Genomic DNA, 20,596 nt, shown 5'->3' on the forward strand with positions numbered 1-20,596 from the left:
GTCGAGATCTGAAAATGACTCGAAATAAAAAAATTCCAAAAAAATCGACTCAAAAAAATCAAACTAAAATTCCCAGTGACCTGGAGAATCATTTTTTTTTTCAAATGCTATTTTTAGAGATAACAGCAGATCTTGACGTATCGTGTATTTCTAAGGCAAGACTAGGCCTTCAAAAATTCGCAGTATAAAAAAAATCGCATAACTTAGAAAATTCTTTTAAAAGGATCGCGAAACTTTAAAAATTCGCATAGAAAAGACTTGAGTATACCGCAGTTATAGCGACGTGAAAATTTTTTATCTTACCCTTTGAGCCAAATTCTTTTCTTCGGAATTTTCTTTGATTCTTCGAAAACAAAAAGGTTTGTTTGTAAACTAGTATAACCTACAGAGAGAAAAAGTACTCAGATCGGTTAGGCCGTCTCTAAGAAAACGAAGTGAGTTCCACCATTGCAAATACTTCCGAAATCGAGAGCCGGTATAACCAAGGTCGTCGGTTCAAGAAAAGTGACTGAGATCCATTTTTATTCTATGGCTACAATCTCCGGTCGTTAGTCGAACACCGGTAACCAGGAAAGCCAAAATTAATCTGTTTGATCGTTTACTAATAATGACTACCGATTGGAATAATTTTGAGGCAAGTTTAGAAATTATTTTAGGTATTTAACTTCGCCGCTTTTAGTGACGGTATAAATATTTCAACCTGTAATTCCGGAACAGGATGTCAGATCCGGATGAAATTCAGGAATTCAATGTGGGACCACAAGACCTTTTATAGACAGAAATGGTTTCTTTTATTCAATAATATAAGTTTAAAGGCACATTGCTTAAGCTCTAAGATGCCGAGGACAGACAAGATTTTTTATTTAAACCGAAGTTTGTGAAAATCGGTCAAGCCATCACTGAGAAAAGTGAGTGAAATTCATTTTGGAATATATGATCAATATTTCCGGTGCTTGCGGAATTGGAAACCCTGAACCAGGACAGCCGGAATCGGTTTGTTTGGTCGTCTACTGATAATGGCTACCGATTGGAGTGGTTTCGAAGCCAAATTAGAATTTTTTGTTTCGCCGCTTTTAGTGACGATATCGAGTTTTTAACATAATTTCAGGAACCGGAACTTGGATCCGGATGAAAATTGGAAGTTCTGTATGGGGCTATGAAACCTTTCTGAAAACTAACTAATCCTGTAACTCCGGAACTGGAAGGCGGATCGAAATAAAATTCAACAACTTTATATGAGACAATTATACCTTTCATTTGAAGATAAGTTTGTGAGATGCCTTACGGGCATCGTTCAAAAAATCGGTTTTTACATAATCTTTATTACCCTTGGCATCTTAGAGCATAAGCAGCGTGCCTTAAAAATTATATTATTGAATAAACAATATAACCTTTCTATATAAGAAAGGCAAAAAGCTTCATCCAAATGAAGTCTGACCTACACAACTGAAGACTTGCTAGCCATTTCTGGAATTGGTGCACTATCTTCTGAATGACACCGACAAAAAATGGAACAATACACCGAGGGAAAAGCAAGTAAGAGTTTCATAAGACTAAGGCTTATAAACAAAGCAGAAATCAATTCCATTGAGAGGTAGAGATTTTCATAAGCAGTCTTAAGATTGTCTCAATTATTATCTATGCATGTTATAATTATTCGCTTCGTGTATTTCATCAAAAGTCCGTAATGTGAGAATGTCCGCATTTTGTCTTATGACTTAGTCATGCCAAAAAAGTATACGAGGAAAGAATGCTGTTGGATCCGAAAACATTAATAATTAGCGAAGAAATAGAAACAAAATATGTGCTTTTTGCACAAACTAACAAAACCCCTAAATGTTCACATTCTGCGATGGCCAGTAATAAGCCGTCACTCGTTTACGCCTGAGACGTCAGAAATAATATAGCACTTGTGCAATATTATTTGAGGGTTGCATAAATAGTGCAAACTTTGCGTCTGCTTAGCGGTTTAAATTGAACTGCTAAGCACGAGATGGCAGTTCAGTTTGAACTGCTTTAAGCACTGACGGGCCGAAGGCGCAACGCGAAGAAATAATAATAATTATTTCATTTGTAACAAATTTTATTATTTGAAAGGAAAATCAATTTTATTTTAATGGATGCAAAAATTTAACTTGTTTTCCCTAGTCATAAGAACCACGAATCGCTAAAATCGAAAATGTATGTGATGTGATTAGTTTTCAGTATGGGAACATTTTAAAGATTTGTTTCAGTGTAAATAAACTGAAACTGTCTTCCAAATGGTTTTACCAGTTTGCTAAACAAGTGCTGAATTAAATCACAGAACAGAGCTTACTATATTACAAAAATAATTATCATAAAACGTAAGCTACGAAATTTTTGCTAACATTTTTATGAATTCTATAAGACTATCTTATGAATATATGAAGTAAAATATTAAAGAATTTTCTCTCTTCATCATAAGACAAACCTGTAGAATCCATTTATTATCTCTATGTCTGAAGGTCATATTTTATTCTTATGAAGTTCGATTATTTTGTCTGAGTGTAGATTAATTTTTCTTCCTCATCCCAAATGTGCAATATTTCTTCTCATAATGTAACCAGTTAATTACTACTAAACTATAATCAACCGTCCGACTATTCAACTCATAACGGCGTAAATCTAAGCGAATTTGAAGAACATCACCACTATTAGACAATTTTTAACAAAAGCATACTCAGCCCATAGTCGTAGATACACAACTGGGCTATAAATAGAAAACAAAGCAAACATTCAAATTTCAGTATGTGCCATTGAAGTAATTGCAGCAAAACCCATTCTTAAATAGATTAAAACCAAGCATTTCTTTTGCAAACATATGCTGAGAGTTGTTATAATAAAAACACCTGATCATGAACGATCGACTCATTTGTCGATTTGCTCGAAAAAGTGAAGCGCACACAATTTGCATCTACTTTACCGACATCGACCATCTGCTGCTGCTGCTATTATTAAAAGCGCTACTACTAACCTCGATATCGAGCTGCAACGTAAAGAACGGCTGGATGTTGTCAGTCGCGTGATCTCCCTCGCGGTGCACACGTGATCGCAGTTTTCCACCGAAGATGTCACTGATCGGCGATCGGCCGAAATCAGTAGTCCGGGTGACAGTGCCCTTGTTCCGGTTGCCACGGATGACCTGAAAACATACGAATATTTTTATTGAAAAAAAATATTGAGTGTTGATTGATTGATTGGGGGGGAATGGAGAAGAAGAGAAAAAACTGTTTCTCGCCAATCTTAGATGACAAGGAATCATTGGTTCCTTGATTGTCATCTTACACACAGGCGAGAGTGTAATTTCCCCACCATATGCCACAGATTATGAGATTGAAAACTCAATCTCTGCCGGCTTAAGGATGGTGGGGTGGAGGGTGTTGTGTGTCTATGGAAAGAAAATATATTCGTTGGACTCGAACCAACGGCGGCTGCGTTGAGAAGGCGGCGATACACAACAAGACATTGCTTTATCGTGTGACGCTACTGAAACTTTTACGAGCTTACCTTCCAATCATCCTGGTCATCACCGTGCACTTCTCCATTTGACGTATCCTCACCGTTCACTTCGGACTCGTTCTTGCTGAGTTTCATTAACTGTGGATAAAATGATATAACGTCAGTTAAATCGGCGAATCTATTTCACGCTACCAAACAGTCAATTACTACTAACCTCCAGCATTTCATCGTTGAGCCGATTCAAAACGCAACCGAGAAATTCTTCGGCATCCTCCTGACGACCTTCGACTTGGAATATATCCGACCGAAGTAGGCTTAAGATTTTGTGAATCATCACCGGTTCCAGTGGGGAATCGTACTGAATTTCTGGAGTCTCGTCCTTTTTGGATTTATCGCGCTGTACCTTGGAACGCGGTGTTAGTGTGGAAAATTCTGATACCAGAACGGTCCTAAAACAACAAAAGAATGGCACTATTAGAGTCCGTTTGGATTGAATCAGACAGATCTTACATGGCATCGATGAACGGCTTCGGGTGCTTGCTGTTTCTGGCCGCCGGGAGCGAACGAATGGCCCGCATCAGATGATAGAATGGCGGACAAGCTACCAGAGCTTGCAGGATGGCATTGATGTAGCAGTAGTTGGACCGGTTGATTAGCCCACGTGGCTGGAGGCTGATGCTGTTGTTCTCGATCTGATAGGCGCTGAGGAATTCTGTATCAATTAGACAGTGTGACAAAATTGTTGACAGTGAATATTGTTTTGCTCAAATTTAAAAGGCTTAAAAAAATTATAATAAAAAGTTTTTTGTCTGTTTCAATTCTAGTGCCAACCGGATTGAATGGAGGCCAGATGGCAAACTCTCTGAAACGATTTGATCCCAAACCACGAAAATCCAACCAGCACCAGTGTTGCCCGAGGTTGTCAGTCAGAACGACTGACATGGGGGGGTTCGGAACAACCGGCGGCACGCGGCGGACAAGGCCCGTGGGGAATAGCTTTTACTCTGCCACATGTGTAACGCATATTGCTCTACTGAGGAAAAGAGCAGTTTGCTGACTTCATGTGACTTTTTTTTATGAGACTCGAACTCGTGACGACCTCCTCCCCGTTACATATCATGGAATTACGTACACAAGTGCACTAACCCATCGAAACGCCCTATTATTACTGCCCTAATAAAAATATAATAGAACTTTGTTTCATTCTGATTGTAACAATTAATTTTGAGCAACTCCATATGAAATCAAAGGTCGATATATTTTTTGTATTTTGTTTTTGATTTGGCTAAAAATTTTCATAAGTATTTCCTTCATAACCAAAAACCGTCAAACCGTACTTCTAAGAAGGGCCTTAGCAAAGGGTAATGTTTAGTAAAATTTCGTTTACCAGTTTTTTATTGAAAAATTTGCATCGTACAACAGTTAAAAAATATATTTGAGAAAGTTTCATAACTAGTTATTTTTAAAAGACAAAAATTTTTGGTTTATTATTTCTCCATTTGAAGCCATAGCGAAATAGTAAATTAGATATCTTTTTTTTAAGGAAATTGATTTTTAGATTTTAATTTTAGAGAAAAATGAAAACACTGCGTTTTTTACAACAAATATAATTTTTCCATATAGTCCAAATTATTGCATAAAACATTTCCAACGACACCGAGTCATTTGAATAAACCGTTTATGGAATAAAGCTTTATGGAAATCTTGCAGGAGTTTGTTATTAGGCCCTTCTTAAAAGTTCGTATTGAGTCAAACTTTTATTTAATAAACTAAAGTTCCGTAAATGATATTTGAGAAATCAAAGCACACACACACACAACGAATCGACTTACCTCCCAGCTTCAGCGTGTTCTCGTCCAACTGTTCCGGTTTGGACTGGACGGTTCCGTGTGGTTGTTGTTTATCCCGGTTGGAAGTCGAACTAGTCGTGGCACTGGTCGACGACGGAAGACCCTGGGCGGAGGCAGCCGAGTAGGATATTCCGGTGCTGGGGCTGCTACTGTTCTTATCAAACGGGAGTACCTTAGCGATCGGTCGCTTCGCGGCAGCATCGTGCGCCGGTGGTGGTAGAGACGGACCGCTGCCGGACATGGAACTGTTGCCACCGGACATGCTGATCGGTTGGGATGATGATGCCGTAGATTGGCTGCTGTGCTGAAGATGCGGTATGAAACTGGGTGCGAACGGAGACGGCGTTGGAAGCGCTGGACCGGCACTGATGACCGGCTGTACGACATTGGTGGCCGGGGTAGACGAGTTCGACGAGGAAGAAGAATTGAACAGACTGGCCCAGGACATTGCTGGTGGTGCAGCTTTGGTTACCGGTGGGGGTGCATAGGAAGGCCCTGGTGCGTAGGGAGGCTGCGGCGGTGGCACCGATAGCGATGGTGGTGGTCCCGGTGGTGGAAGAGGCGTATTTTGCAGTTCACGATGAGGAATAGCTTCTACTTTTTTCGACTCCATCAAGGGACCCGATGGGACGACAGCAGGCGATTCCGACGAGCTGAAAGATTTCTGCGGTACCAGTGGTGGTTTGTGCATCGAAAGAGGAGCGGACGTTGTTCCAAGTGTGGTAAACGGCACCGGTGAGGTATTCTTGTAGTAAGGCTTAGTTGGACCCGACATGCTGCTGCTGGTGCTACTGGTGAACTCTTTGTTCGGAATAGCCGACACCGATACCGACGCGGTTGCCTTTTTCTGCTGCGTGCTATGCTGTATGACCGTGGTCGTAGAGGACGTAAACGACGAAATGGTCGTTGCGGGAGGATACGACGACCAGGTGCTTCGATATGCATTGGCCCGGCGGTCATCCTTGAGGACGAACTTCTCCTGCACCGCCCTCGTAAGTCTAGCCACTTCTTCCGCCGTGGTCTGGCTCTTACTGCTACTACTTACAAGGCCTTGTTGACTTGACACTGTTGGTTTGCTGTTACCGCCGCCTACATCATTACCGCTGTTCGTCTTATCGTTGACGGTGGCAGGAGTGGCCACTGATGCCACTTCGTTAGTACGCTTTTTCTGATGATTGTTGGTGTCATTTATTATTGACTGCGGTTGATGTTGTTGTTGTTGTTGCTGCTGCTGTTGCTGTGGATGTTGTTGCTGTTGCTGCTGCGGTTGTTGTTGTTGCTGCTGCTGTTGCTGTTGTTGTTGCTGTTGTTGCTGCTGCTGTTGCTGTAGTTGTTCCTTCTTTTGTTGTTCGTATTTCAAGAACTCGATTGGAATCGGTGGAGGTGGCTTGTTGAGCTGAGGTGGTGGGACATGGGTTATAGTTATCGGCAACGGTATTGGAATCGGCGTGGGTGCTGCTACTGTCGGTGTAACAGGAACCACCGGAGCCGGTAAAGGTTCTGGGATTGGTTCCTCCACTGGCATGGGAGCTACTGGTTCCTCCTCTTGTTCGGACATTTCTGGTTCCATTTCGGTGTGTTCTGGCATTTGTGCAGGCAACGGTGGCATTGGTGTCTGGGTATGAGTCATCGCCGAAGGATTATAGCAATCCTCGATGGGAGACTCCGATTGGGTGTGCATGTGATGTTGTTGAGATTGCTGTGGTGGTTGCGGTGGTGTCATTGGTTGGTTGTATAGTTGCGGTTGCGGCGATTGCTCGATGATATAGTTATTATCGTGATCAACCACCAATGCTGATTGTGGATCATGATGAATGATCTCATCCTGGTGTATTTCTATTAGCTGAGCATGCTGCTGATGCATTGATTGAGGAAGTGGTTCTTGCTGAGGTTGATGTGGCACAAGGTAGATATCGCTCTGAGTCAAATTCTGCTGAGATGAAGCATTCGAAGAGGGAGACGACATAAGGTTGGCAGCTGGAGACATCATTGCATTATTGTTCATCGCATTGTACTCGTCGGATGGTGTCGGAGTCATCGAACCGTACTCTTCTGCTTGTATCGGAGTCGGCGGTCCCATTTGCATGGTAAAGTTGGGCACATTTGGATCGAGCACATGTGCTATCGGTTGCATGGTAGGTGGTACCGGTTGCATCATAGCACCGTCGTCCTCATGCGGAATGTACTCAACGGATTCGGGATTGTATTCCAACATTGTCGGAGGTTGCCAAATTCCGGGATGCATAACGCCTTCCTCCGGTGGTTGAGGATTATGCTCATCCCCCTTGTCGACGTAGACCGCATACTCTGGTTGGTACATCGTAGGATACACGACACTTGGTGTGTATCCATACACAGGCGACGAGTACATTGGCATCTGGAAAATGGGAGCTCCCGTCGCATGTTGAGCAGATGGGTGGGGCTGATAGAACTGCAGTGGGAAATAATAACCTCCACCATATCCGTAGGGCTGTGCGGGACTCATCATTTGCTGATGTTCCATTGCCATCTGGTGTTGCACAAGGTCCGGTGTGTGCTGCTGAGGTGGCTGTGGTGGTTGTGTCTGACTTTGACCTTGTGATGATTGTGGTTGTGGTTGTTGGGTGCTCGGTTGGGGCACTGCTGCCGGCGTCGGCTGAACCGGTTGCTGCGGAATCGGTTGACCCGGCTGTATTACTGCTGGTTGCGTAACATGATGCGAAACGTATCCTCCTCGAAGGCGCGGTGTACTCCCTATTCGGCCACTTCTTCCATTACGTCTGATTGCCCCACGGGCCGCTTCACCCCGTGATCCCAACACCTGCATTTCGTGACCGGCCGGCACTTCACTAGCAATGTACGCACCCGTAGGACCTGGTGGAGTCCCAGTTGTAGCCATGTAGGATGGCATTCCGTGTGGCATATAACCATGAACATTCACGTTTGCTGTTAAATTGCTAACATACACATTTCCTGGTAGTGGCTGCGGGATGACCTGCATCGGATAGACTGGGTTTGTATGCGGTCCACTTGGCATGTAACCTGTTGGAATTCCTTGAGAAGGATACATCGCTTGATGTGCTGATGGGGCAGCAACAATGGTTTGCTGCTCACCAGATCCCCTGCTGGCACTTCCTGCTACATTATGGCCATTAGGAGGCTGATTACCCGACTGAACTTGCGCGGATTGCTGTTGGCTTTGTGTCTGTTGTTGTTGTTGTGGTAGTGGTTGCTGTTGTGGTTGTTGTTGTTGTTGTTGTTGTGGTTGCTGCTGCTGCTGTTGTTGTTGTTGCTGCTGCTGCTGTTGTGATTGATAATGAGAATTGTTGGTGTGAGGAGGCATACTCGTCGTAGTCACCACAGAAGTTGTTGTCAGCGTCGTCGCGGCAATCGAACCAAACTCTACGGCTGTCTGGACGAAGCTCCTCCCGCTGCCACCCCGATAACTGACGGTTCCGGTTGAGCAACTAAGTTGCTGCTCGCAGTCGTCGTATTCGGCGTAGGACGTCTCCAAGTTACCGTTCACTGGAATTGAGAGAAAAAGAAGTAGAAAACGAAACATTTAATCAGTGTTCTCTGACAGCTATGTGATACGTTATCATTGTGTTTAACTCTAAGCTACTTGACACCGGAGAACACATTTAAAAGAAAACTACTAACATTTACATGTTGTGCTAAACGGTGAAAAGTCAGAACAGCAATTTGGATTCGACTGAGACCTAGAGAGCTAGGTAGCTGAGTCCACAAAACTACAATTATACGTTCCAAATTTTAAGCGCATTACGAATCCGAACATCGTTTCCTTCCTTTCGATATAATTGAAATTAGGAATTTCGTGCTTGTAGATTGATTTCGTAAGTGTAGAATGTTTTTGACAAATGGAACTATCTGGTGCAAGTATGACGAAAGATGGTATAGGATTTTTTTTTCAAGTCTTTCCGTACCACAACAACGCACTTCCAAAAGCCCCAAAAAAGCATTCTATATCTCGCACAGTTCATCTACGGTTGATAGAATTTACAAGCTTTCTGTACTTTAATATTTATTATCAACGGATACAAGGTGTTTCTAATGATAATTAGGGGAAACCGGGGCTGAACGGGACATGGGGCCTAAGTAGCAACATCTCGTATTTGGAACACGTGTCGACAAAGGCGAATTCTTGGCATTACATTCCTTTTGTGGAATTTGGCCTTTTTGTTTCAACAGACTTCGCAGCCGATTCTTAGCGTACAGAATCATTGTATGGCTAGTACTACGATCCTGCTGACACTATGAATCCTTCCAGGTCGGGGCTCGAACACGTGTCGACACTGATTAGTAATCCGCAATATCATATCTGTTTCAAGATACTTTTTTTTATATATAAAAGATATTTTATTCTGGCCTATTAGCGTACAAGCTTTACGTGGCTGATATAGCTGAGTTTTTTTGTTAATTGCAGCTGCTGTACTTTGTTCTATGGGGGATACATTGGATGGTTTCGTCGAAGGGGATGCTTCACTGTTGTTGGTGACAGTCACAGGTGTACTGGGGTTGCTTGGGGTTCAGGAATCAGAACAAATTGGCTCAAATGGCACGTTCTCCTTGATATTTGGAGATTTGTGCCTGCTTGGGGTTGGTGTGAAGGAAGCACCGTTGTTCTTTGGTATAGTTGTCTCCTTGTCCGATTTATCACATGGCTTACCGTAGTGAACAGCTTTTTGGCAATATTGACATGTGGCCATCTGATTGTCATAGGTAACAAGTGATTTGCACGGGATTCTTATATCCTGACCGAATGTCACATAAGAAGGTATAGGTCTCCTCAAGCGCATGCGTAACAAACGTACGCCATTTAGAATACCGGGAAAAAATTTTCCACTTTTCTTTTTCGATAAAGAGAATCTCTCCGTATTGGGACATGGTTTTGCGAATATAAGGATCGATGACGCTTGAGGGAAGATCATGCACTCACACTTCTATAGCACTATCTTCCATACATACTGGAATGTTGTACTTGATATTTTCATGCTCCACATAGTGCACATTATTATTGTCTTTAGCGAATTGAATTGCATCCAACTCTTTATAGAACTGGATATAAACAACATTATTGGTCTTATTGTATTGAAGTAAATGCACACGTTTAATGTCAAGATGCATTTGCTCCTTAAGCAAACCTTCAAGTTCTCGTATCGAAGGTCGAATTTTGCACTGTCTGAAGTCAACAATAATTGTATTCTTTCGTACCGGCGGTAGCTTTTGTTCGTTTGGTTCACTCATTTCGAGATCGTTCTATTGTTCACTACACAATACTGTACTTGGTTTCTTCTGTCCCGAACGTAAGCGGTTTTGGTTTATCGACTGACGTGGATGAGATGTGAAACCGAACTGTTTCACGATACTTCATACAGTACTCGTAATAGTTGAACGAACAAATGAACAGAAAAAAGATTTTTAGCAGTATATACATCTGTAAAATGAGTAGACATCCTCTTTAGGGTGCCAATAAAAAAGGGTCATCCGCAATTTCGCGCTCAAATGATTAAGCATCACAACAAAAGTCCCTATGTAAAGTTCGAACTTAATCGTACATGAGCAAGGGGTGCCGCCCGACGGTCAAAGTTTGAGAACTTTCGATCCGGAAAAATCACCATGGTCACCGAATGCCATAGAAATGCATGAAACGTGAAGATCTGGGGTTTTTTTTTTTTCATAAATACGTTTATTTCTTAAGGCAGTTTACATAAGTTTTTCTTCGCCGTAGCATCACTTTTACATAATATTCTTATCCTAATTTAATTCTAACATAGTCACAACGTTTTGCATTTATTAAAACATATTCTCTTATTACTTAAATATCATCTTAGGTAACTCGTCATTAATTATGAAATCTACTCGGAAATATTATTTGAACCAAACGATTAACTTCTATAAATTATAAAATAAGCTGTTATTTTCAGACATTTTGTTAATAATTTCATAAACTGTTTCGAGTTTGTTTGTATCATTACATTATTTTTATTCTAATTTAGCTATTGGTTGAACTCATGGACGCAGCTGGGATCAGAACTAAGTCTTGAAAGGGGCCTTTATTAAATTGAAACTCCAGTTTTCTTTATGAAATGATAAATAAGTTTCATGTATGAAAGGTCACGACAAGCAAGAATGTCTCGAACTGGGATATTGGATAGTCTACCTTGGGTACGCAAAGAATTTATTAGTTGAGATCTGACATCACGATACTCCACGCATGTCCAAACGACATGATCAATATCTCGATAACCTTCGCCACAAGCACAATGATTAGTCTCGGAGAGCCCAATTCGAAGGAGATGTGCATCTAACGTGTAGTGATTGGACATGAGTCTGGACATCACACGAATGAAATCTCTACTCACATCCAGTCCCCTGAACCATGCCTTTGTCGATATTTTCGGAATAATTGAGTGCATCCACCGACCCAGATCATCTTTATTCCAAGAAGCTTGCCAGCTGGCAAGTGTTCTTTAGCGAGACGAGCTATAGAATTCGTTGAAAGCAATTGGTCTCTCATAAATTTCACCCTCAATAGCACCACGTTTGGCTAAAATATCGGCTCTTTCATTGCCAGGAATGGAGCAATGAGCCGGGACCCAGACTATAGTGATTAGATAATTATTGTTCAATATGTCGTTCAGGCACTGTTTTATTTTGCCCAGGAAAAACGGTTCAGTCTTGCCAGTCATGTTTGAGCGAATGGCTTCAATTGCACTCAGACTATCTGTGAAGAGGAAATAATGGTTTGGAATTAATGTGACGATTACACTCAAACTATAATGAACTGCTGCTAGCTCTGCTATATAAACAGATGCAGGTTCTTGAAGCCTAAATGAGGCCGAAACATTATTGTTGAACATACCAAACCCTGTCGCTTCTTCAATTCGCGATCCGTCCGTGTAAAACATTTTCTCAGAGTCAATATGCCTGAACTTACTTGAAAATATTTTTGGGATTTCCGTCGAGCGTAGATGATCCGGGATTCCACGCACTTCGCGCTGCATGGATGTATCGAAAAATAAAGTTGAGTCAGGGACATTTAGGAGGCTGACACGGATAGGAATATATCTTGAAGGGTTGATTTCCTGTGACATATGGTTAAAATATACTGTCATGAATTTTGTTTGAGATCGAAGCTCGACTAGTCGTTCGAAATTATTAATTACCATGGGATTCAGCACCTCACATCTTATTAGCAGGCGTGATGAAAGCTCCCAAAATCGATCTTTTAATGGAAGAACTCCCGCCAGAACTTCAAGACTCATTGTATGTGTCGAATGCATGCACCCTAAAGCAATTCACAAACAACGATACTGAATTCGCTCCAGTTTGATAATATGAGAGTTTGCAGCGGAACGAAAGCAAACGCATCCATATTCCATCACTGAAAGTATCGTTGTCTGATACAATTTTATTAGATCTTCCGGATGAGCACCCCACCAAGACCCTGTTATTGTTCGAAGAAAATTTACTCTTTGTTGGCATTTTGTTATCAGAAACCTAATGTGTCCTCCCCACGTGCATTTGGAATCGAACCACACCCCGAGGTATTTAAAAGTTAAAACCTGTAGGATCATTCTTCCCATCATATGGAGCTGAAGCTGCGCGGGATCATGCTTTCTTGAAAAGACGACTAACTCTGTTTTCTCCGCAGAGAATTCGATACCAAGATGAACAGCCCAATCGGACAAGTTATCTAAGGTATCTTGCAATGGTTTATGCAGATCAATAGCTTTGGGTCCAGTAACTGAACCCACGCCATCATCTGCCAATTGTCTTAGTGTACATGGGGTTACTAGACAGCTGTCAATGTCATTTACGTAAAAATTATAGAGGAGCGGACTGAGGCATGAGCCTTGCGGGAGACCCATGTAGCTAATTCTGAATGTTGCCAAATCGCCATGTGAAAAATGCATGTGTTTCTCTGACAAAAGGTTGTGCAAATAATTATTTATAACCGCTGGGAGTCCATTTTGGTGAAGCTTGTCTGAAAGAACATCAATGGAAACTGAATCAAATGCTCCTTTAATGTCTAAAAATACAGATGCCATTTGTTGCTTTTGAGCGAAGGCAATTTGGATGTCAGACGAAAGTAATGCAAGGCAATCATTCGTCCCTTTATTTCTACGGAAGCCAAACTGAGTATCTGACAACAAACCGTTCGTCTCGACCCAAGTGTCGAGACGTCGTAGAATAATTTTTTCGAACAATTTTCTGATGCAGGACAACATCGCAATGGGTCTATATGAGTTGTGATGGGAAGCTGGTTTCCCCGGTTTTTGAATGGCGATAACTTTCACTTGTCTCCAGTCAGGTGGAACAATATTTTGCTCAAGAAACTTGTTGAACAATTCCAACAAACGTCTTTTTGCGAGGTTGGGCAGATTCTTCACCAAGTTGAATTTAATTCTGTCCAACCCTGGAGCGTTATTGTTACAAGACAAGAGTGCTATAGAAAATTCCATCATTGAAAATGGGTTATTAATAAAACCATTATTTGGAGGAGATTCCCGTATAATGCTCTGCGTAGGAACAGAATCTGGGCAAACTTTCCTAACAAAGTCAAATATCCATCGGTTCGAGTATTCATCACTCTCATTGCCCACGTTACGATTCCTCATTCGTCTGGCCGTGTTCCAAAGAGTGCTCATTGAGGTATCTCTTGACAAACCTTCGACAAAATGTCTCCAATAGCTACATTTTTTGGCTCGAAGTATGCTCTTGTACTTGGTTTCTAAAACCATAAGTTTTTCAAAATTCTGAGGAGTTCCTCCTCCCCGTTTTAGAAACGTCTTGCAAGCATTTTGTTTTGCGAGTTTAGCCTCTGAGCACTCTTTGTCCCACCAGGGGTTGGGAGGCCTTCTGTTAGTCGTTGGCCCAGGAAAGCGATTAGTTTGGGATTGTTCTGCTGCCTCCAGAATCAAACAAATGAGGAAGTCATATTCTTCAAGTGGAGGGAGCTCTTCCATTGAATTCAAAATACTAGAGATACTACTTTGGTATTTAATCCAGTCGATATTTTTTGTCAAATCATATGGAATACTAGCGGAAGTAGCAATGCAATTGCTACTGCTAATTGAGATGATGATTGGTAAATGATCGCTACCGTGTAAATCAGGCAGTATTTTCCAGGTGCAATCTAGTCGAATTGATGTTGAGCAAAAAGATAGATCTAATGCACTTGGGCGTGCCGGAGGTCTTGGGATCCGTGTCATGCTACCCATATTTAATACCGTCATGCTAAAATTGTCACAAATGTTTTGTATTAAAGATGATCTGCTATCATTGTAAACGGAACCCCACATAATACCGTGCGAATTTAAATCCCCCAGAATCAATTGTGGTGCAGGAAGGGCTTCAACCATTTCATTAAGCTGTTGCTGTCCAACTTGTGCTTTTGGAGGAATATAAACCGAAGCTATGCAAATATCTTTGCCTTTAATGTTTATTTGGCAAGCAACAACTTCTATACTAGAAGTTGAAGGGATGTTTAATCTATAAAAGGAATAGCATTTCTTAATTCCCAAAAGCACTCCACCATACGGAGAGTCTCTATCAAGACGTATAATGTTAAAATCATTAAAATTTAAAGCTATGTTTGAAGTAAGCCATGTTTCGCATAAAGCAAATACATCACATTTTTGACTATGCAATAATATTTTAAATGAATCAAGTTTTGGCATGATGCTTCGACAATTCCACTGCAGGACAGTGATTGTATCATTTGCGACGGGTGATAAATTATCCATCAAAAGATACAAAACCTGAGACAATTGGCCATTGAGCTGATAACTGCTTCAAAAAGGTTCTAGCTATTGGAAGGAATGCCATTATGAGGGTCTTTAAGGGTTCAGATATATTGAATGCTGAGAAAATCCATTCAACAATTTCCGAAAACTTCAGTAATCCTGTTGGTGGCTGTGAAATGGAGCCCACTGGATTATTATCTTTTTCTGTACTAGATCCTGGATTGGTTTGTGAATTTGACAAACCAGGAGGCACAGTCTTTGGTTTTGACTTTTTTTGTTTAACACGGGGATCTTTTTTTGAAGATGAAATTTTAGGTGTCTTTTTTGGTAATTTGGAGGAAGACTTCTTTCTCTTAACTGACCCTTGGGTAGTGATAAACGAATTACCTTCACTATTTTCGTCAGAGTCAGAGTCCTCTGGTTCCTCTAGATTTGAAAACCCGTTTTCGGTTTCCAAAGGGGGGACATCAATGACCGTTTTAAGCATTTCTGCATATGTGCGCTTAGACCGTGCTTTTAAAGAAAGCTTAATTTTGTCTTTGTGCACTTTAAATGCAGTGCATACTGAAATATCATCATGAGGACTATTCCCACAATAAATACATTTTTCAATTTCCTTGTTGCAATCATTATCTTTATGAGGCCCTTCACACTTAATACAAAAAGCCGAACAGGGAGGCGAATTTTATCGACATAGACATGGGACGGCAACGCAGACCCGGCAAATGTCACTCGAAACGAGTCTGATGGGCGATAAACTTTTTTTTTCTCTTCATGAACTACTGAGTACAGTTGTTTGCACTCAAGTATTTTCACACCCTCAAGCATAGAGTTCTTGAAACGACCAACACCATGCTTGAGTAAATCATCTACCGAAAGACTCGCTTCGGTAACAACACCGTCAATTTCGACATCTTTGGAGGGTATGTAAACTTTATACTCTTTATTGAAATGTTCCGAAGAGACAATATCATTCGCGTGTTTCAAATTATTTACCACAACACGAATTTTATCGTTATTTACTTTTATGATCTCTTTGATTGAAGAGTATCGTGATGTCAAACCTTTATTAATTTGAAAAATGTTTAATGGCTTTGATATACGTCTAAAAAAGACTATCCAAGGCCCAGAAGAGCTCTCCTGATATTTTTTCGTTCGTGGGGGTATCGGATTCATGCTAGGATTTACGTCCATGGATTCATCCATTACATTAAAATTTTTAACTAAACTTTAAAATAAAATTTGAAACCAACACTACACAGTACTCAATCAAAAGGAAAAGAAAAAACTTCTACCTTGAAATTGTTGTCTATCTCTGTTGCACTGCCGTGTAGATCCTCGTTGCTCTAGATGTTCTTGTTGGATGTATCTGGACGTTGATACAATGCTGAAGCTCACTGTAGCGATAGAATATGATGTGATGCTACTGCTACCTGACATCCAGCACCACTCGAATTCCGATTTGCTTTCGTCTTCGCCAGCTGTAACCAGCGCAGGTCGCCGGTGTATACCTGCGTGTTGTATGGCAGTGGAAAGACCGAGTTGTCTTGTCTCCTTCTTCCTAGTGCTCCGCACCGATATGCTTCTGCACCGAAGTGCCTTCTCACCGGTGTGCCTTTGCACTCTCCTGCTTCTATGTGCCTTTGCACTCTTCCTCTTCGATGTGCCTTTGCACTCTCCTGCTCAGCACTTGTGGCTGTATATTGCGGCCTGGGTAGAGTTTGGGAAACGCCCTTTGTTGTTTCCTTCACCAGCTTGGCCCAGCACTAGGGCTCTCTAGTGCAGCACGACTATACGTTTTAACGGCTGCTGCCAACAGGTCTCTACCTGTAGTTCAACCGTTGTCGTATTTAACGCGTGTAAACCAACCAGCGTTATTAAACTTTCCATTCTTGATTTACTTTTGTATACGATATTTTATTAGGGTGGTATACATGTATTCATTGGGATTATGCTCAGTCGAAAAAAAACAATCAAGCTTATAAAAATGGGTCATATATTCAAACATGAAAACAAACAGTCTCAAAAATCATATGAATGTAAGTTGTCGTTTAAAATTACATGGACTAGTTTGAACGGCACTTAAATAAATTTTGATTGTAATGATTGGTTTCTTTTTTGATTGAGTATTACCCTTTATGAAAACAGTTTACCACCCTTATAAAATATGTCATGCCAAATGTAAGTCATGATCATGAAGGTTATTTATTGCACTTTAAAAGGAAAAAAAATCCAATTGGGTTTTCGAATCACGAGCCACCTTTCGACTCTTCTTTGAAAATTGCCTCATTTGTCTCACTTGTGCGAAGTTGAGGGCAGTTGAGATGATGGTTCTTTTCAAAGAAATCCACTTCGCAAAGGTCCACTTTGCACTTGAGAAACCGTAGTGTATCATAATGTATTACCCGGAGTTTTTTGACTGAGGCTTCAAATAGCTTGCCAGATCATAAGCTTAATTGTGAATTTTTCGGCCAAACCAAATATTAGCTTGCTAGAGACACTACCACGACTAATGACTTCATAGAACTTTTGTCCGGAAAACTGTTCACAATCCATCTTCACATTCGTTTCGTCATCCATGAAGGTGCTTCCTTCGTATTTCGGAAGAACCTAATTTGTACAACTTCCTGGTACGTTTTTTGCCATTCGATTCTGTTCCAGTATTCAGCTGTTCTTTTCGAAGTTCTTTTACTATCGTCGTCATTGAACGGTGTTGGCCTCCAACCAGTTCTGTCCAGCGACGGTGCCATGCTTAAAACTGATTGTTAGGGATAAATTTTCAATAACTGCCCTTTAATTTGACCACCGCACTTGATGAAACATCGGACGTTTACTCCGAAATATTCTAAAAATTGCTTCAGCTCTGTGGGAATATCTACATTTATGAGTTCATATGCCTCCTGTATACGTGAATGTGGAAAAATTTTGACTTTTTATGATACGGCTTTTGGAAGATTCATCGTTTGGTTATCATATAAATTTCGGCCTATTATTCTTCGGCTTTCCGAATTTCTGCTTTATGTGGTATGTCGTTAGCCATTTCTCATTTTGACCTTTTATTAGGCTCCTCAAGACAGGGTACTGCAGATGTTTCTCCTAACCAGTTTCCTTTTCGTGAATAGAAAAAGTTACCAAACAGAAAGAAAAGGGTGAAGTTAAGTTCGATCCTCGTCGCCAATTGTTGAATTAGGTTCGATAAATCTAAACCAGTTGTTAATTAAACCAGTCTCGTCCTTATGTGCACAACCTGTCAAATTGAAGAAATTAACTGCATCTAATTCAACATTCAATTATTTTTAAGATTCTCAATTTATTCGATGAAAGCAGGTCGAAAGGTACCGAATATAAATGAGTGATTTAGTCCACTGTACAAAGTCCACCAATTCATCCTACGCTACTTGCGCTTGCTGGTCAATGTCTGCCAAGCGATCTTTTCATAACGCATTGCCGTAGCTACTTCAAATTTCAAGTATCTCTTGTCGCTATGTTAGAGTCTTTTCCATGCACATGAGCTACTACACTACAGAAGGAATTACTCAGCTCAGTTCTGCGATTTTTTGTTCTCTCTATCACGTTCAGCTATGTGAGAGCTTGTATGTACTTCTTCAGGAGAGGCTTCAGTGGCTGATGCTTATGGTGGTAGAAAACAAATTGCTGTCTCAGTTGCAACGTTGAAGCGGTTTTATTTATGATTTTTTTGACAGATTCACTCGATGTGCAAAGCGCTGAATTCGTCTATTGTAACGATGATACAGAATAAGTTTAATAAAAATTTCTCACCCAAAAGTATATAGTTATTTCATTGTACTGGAAAAGATAAGCTAATATCCATTCCTCAATCTTAAGTTTTCACTTACAACCAACTGTTACATCTAAGGGGCTTCCATTTCCTTCTAGCAAAGATTGGAGGTCATTTTGTCCGTTGCTCATATCATCTAGTGCTACATCGTTGGAGTTGTGAGTGGTTTCCGTTTCCTTGTTTTCATTGTTGATCGCAGTCTTGGGTTCATTTGCAGTTGCTGTAGATGCGCTTTGTACATTGATTGCAGTTGATAGTTGGTTAGATGGTGAAGGTGTTTTTAAAACAGGAGCACTGCATTCACTAGTTTCCGTTGTTGAGCGGTTGTCCTTGTTTTTGTTTGTTTTGTTTGTTTTCACAGTTTCAGTGCAAGGTTTGCCGTAGTGTGCAGGTTGTTCACAAAACTGACATGTAACCAGTTGATTTTCATACGTAATCAGCGTTTTACACGGATGTATTCCATCTTGACCACAAACGATGTAAGATGGTATTGCCTTACGTAGTTGCATACGTACCATTTGCACGCCATTCCGGATACCCGGGAAAAAATTCCGCCATACTTCCCTTTCGATGGAAAGAACTTCACCGTACTGCGACAAACTTTCCCGAACATACCCATCGCTGGTATGCGGGGAAAGGTCATGCACGCGTACTTCTATGGCATTATCCATCATGTACATTTTATGTTTAACATTGTCATGATCAATACTGTGCACCCCGTTATTGACCGAAGCAAATGCAATTGCATCTTTTTCACGTTTGAACATAATGTACACACAGTTAGACGCCTTGTTGAATTGAATCTCACTTACATCATTAACGTTTAGATGCATTCGTTCCTTAAGCAAGATTTCAATTTCGGTTGCTGCTGGTCTAACTTACAGCGCTTGAAATCAATACAAATTGATTTTGGCCTTGTAGGCCAAGTTTCAGGCTTTGTTAAATCGTATTTACCCATTTCGTAATTTCTATTGTTCACTGCACTGTATTGTCTTTGTTTCTGTCGTCGCGACCGTAAGAAATTTTCGACTGTGTCGGATGCGATGCGAGCACGAACTGACTTGCGAACTTTATCTGAACGGTCTTATTCAATATCGTTAGTCTGGGTCCCTTCGCATTGCTCCATTCCGGGCAATGAAAAGGCAGACTCATTGGCTAAGGTGGGCGCATTTGAAGGTGATATTTAAGAAAGACCAATCTGCTTCAATGAATTTTTCAGTATCTCTCGTCAGAAAACTCTCGAAAGTTGGCAAACTTCATGGAGCAATGGCGAACTGGGACGATGGCTACATTCCATTATCCCTAAGGTATCGACGAAACCTTGGTTCAGGGGGATGAACGTGAGTCGCGATTTCATTCGTATTATGTCGCGGCTCATGTCAAATCACTACACTTTCAACTCACATCTCCGGCGTATTGGGCTCGTGGAGAGCAGTCTCTGCACCTGTGGCGACGGTTATCAGGACTTCGAGCATGTCGTGTGGTCGTTCGTAGAGTATCGTGACGCAAGGTCGGAGCTTCTGGATTCCCTTAGGGCCCGAGGTAGACCGCCTGAGGTTCCGGTTCGGGATGTGTTGGCGAGTCGGGATAGTTCCTATATGCTTCTTATTTACCAATACCTTTAACATATTTATATACAAGTGTGATCCGTTGTATTTGACATAGAATGTTTTCCTTACTCTTTTCGAGACTAAGAATACTCTTCACCTATAGGTTCG

General features: G+C 41.2%; 1 protein-coding gene across 6 annotated transcripts in view; it reads right to left on the bottom strand.

Moving 5' to 3' along the window:
- LOC131438928 (nuclear receptor coactivator 6) overlaps positions 1–20,596 on the bottom strand; it is a 49,374-nt gene that overhangs the window by 13,051 nt on the left and 15,727 nt on the right. For 5 of the 6 annotated variants that reach the window (XM_058609324.1, XM_058609323.1, XM_058609325.1 and 2 more), the window contains 5 exons: positions 5,313–8,834; positions 3,991–4,192; positions 3,695–3,929; positions 3,529–3,618; positions 2,996–3,163 (listed from right to left, as the gene is read on the bottom strand). In XM_058609324.1, coding sequence (XP_058465307.1) covers positions 2,996–3,163; positions 3,529–3,618; positions 3,695–3,929; positions 3,991–4,192; positions 5,313–8,834 — 4,217 coding nt within the window. Of the gene's footprint in view, positions 1–2,995; positions 3,164–3,528; positions 3,619–3,694; positions 3,930–3,990; positions 4,193–5,312; positions 8,835–16,374; positions 16,955–20,596 lie in introns of those variants that run through there. The other variant, XM_058609326.1, reaches the window with a different exon arrangement.

This window comes from Malaya genurostris, chromosome 3, assembly GCF_030247185.1.
Source record: "Malaya genurostris strain Urasoe2022 chromosome 3, Malgen_1.1, whole genome shotgun sequence".
NCBI classification, from domain to species: Eukaryota; Metazoa; Arthropoda; class Insecta; order Diptera; family Culicidae; genus Malaya; species Malaya genurostris.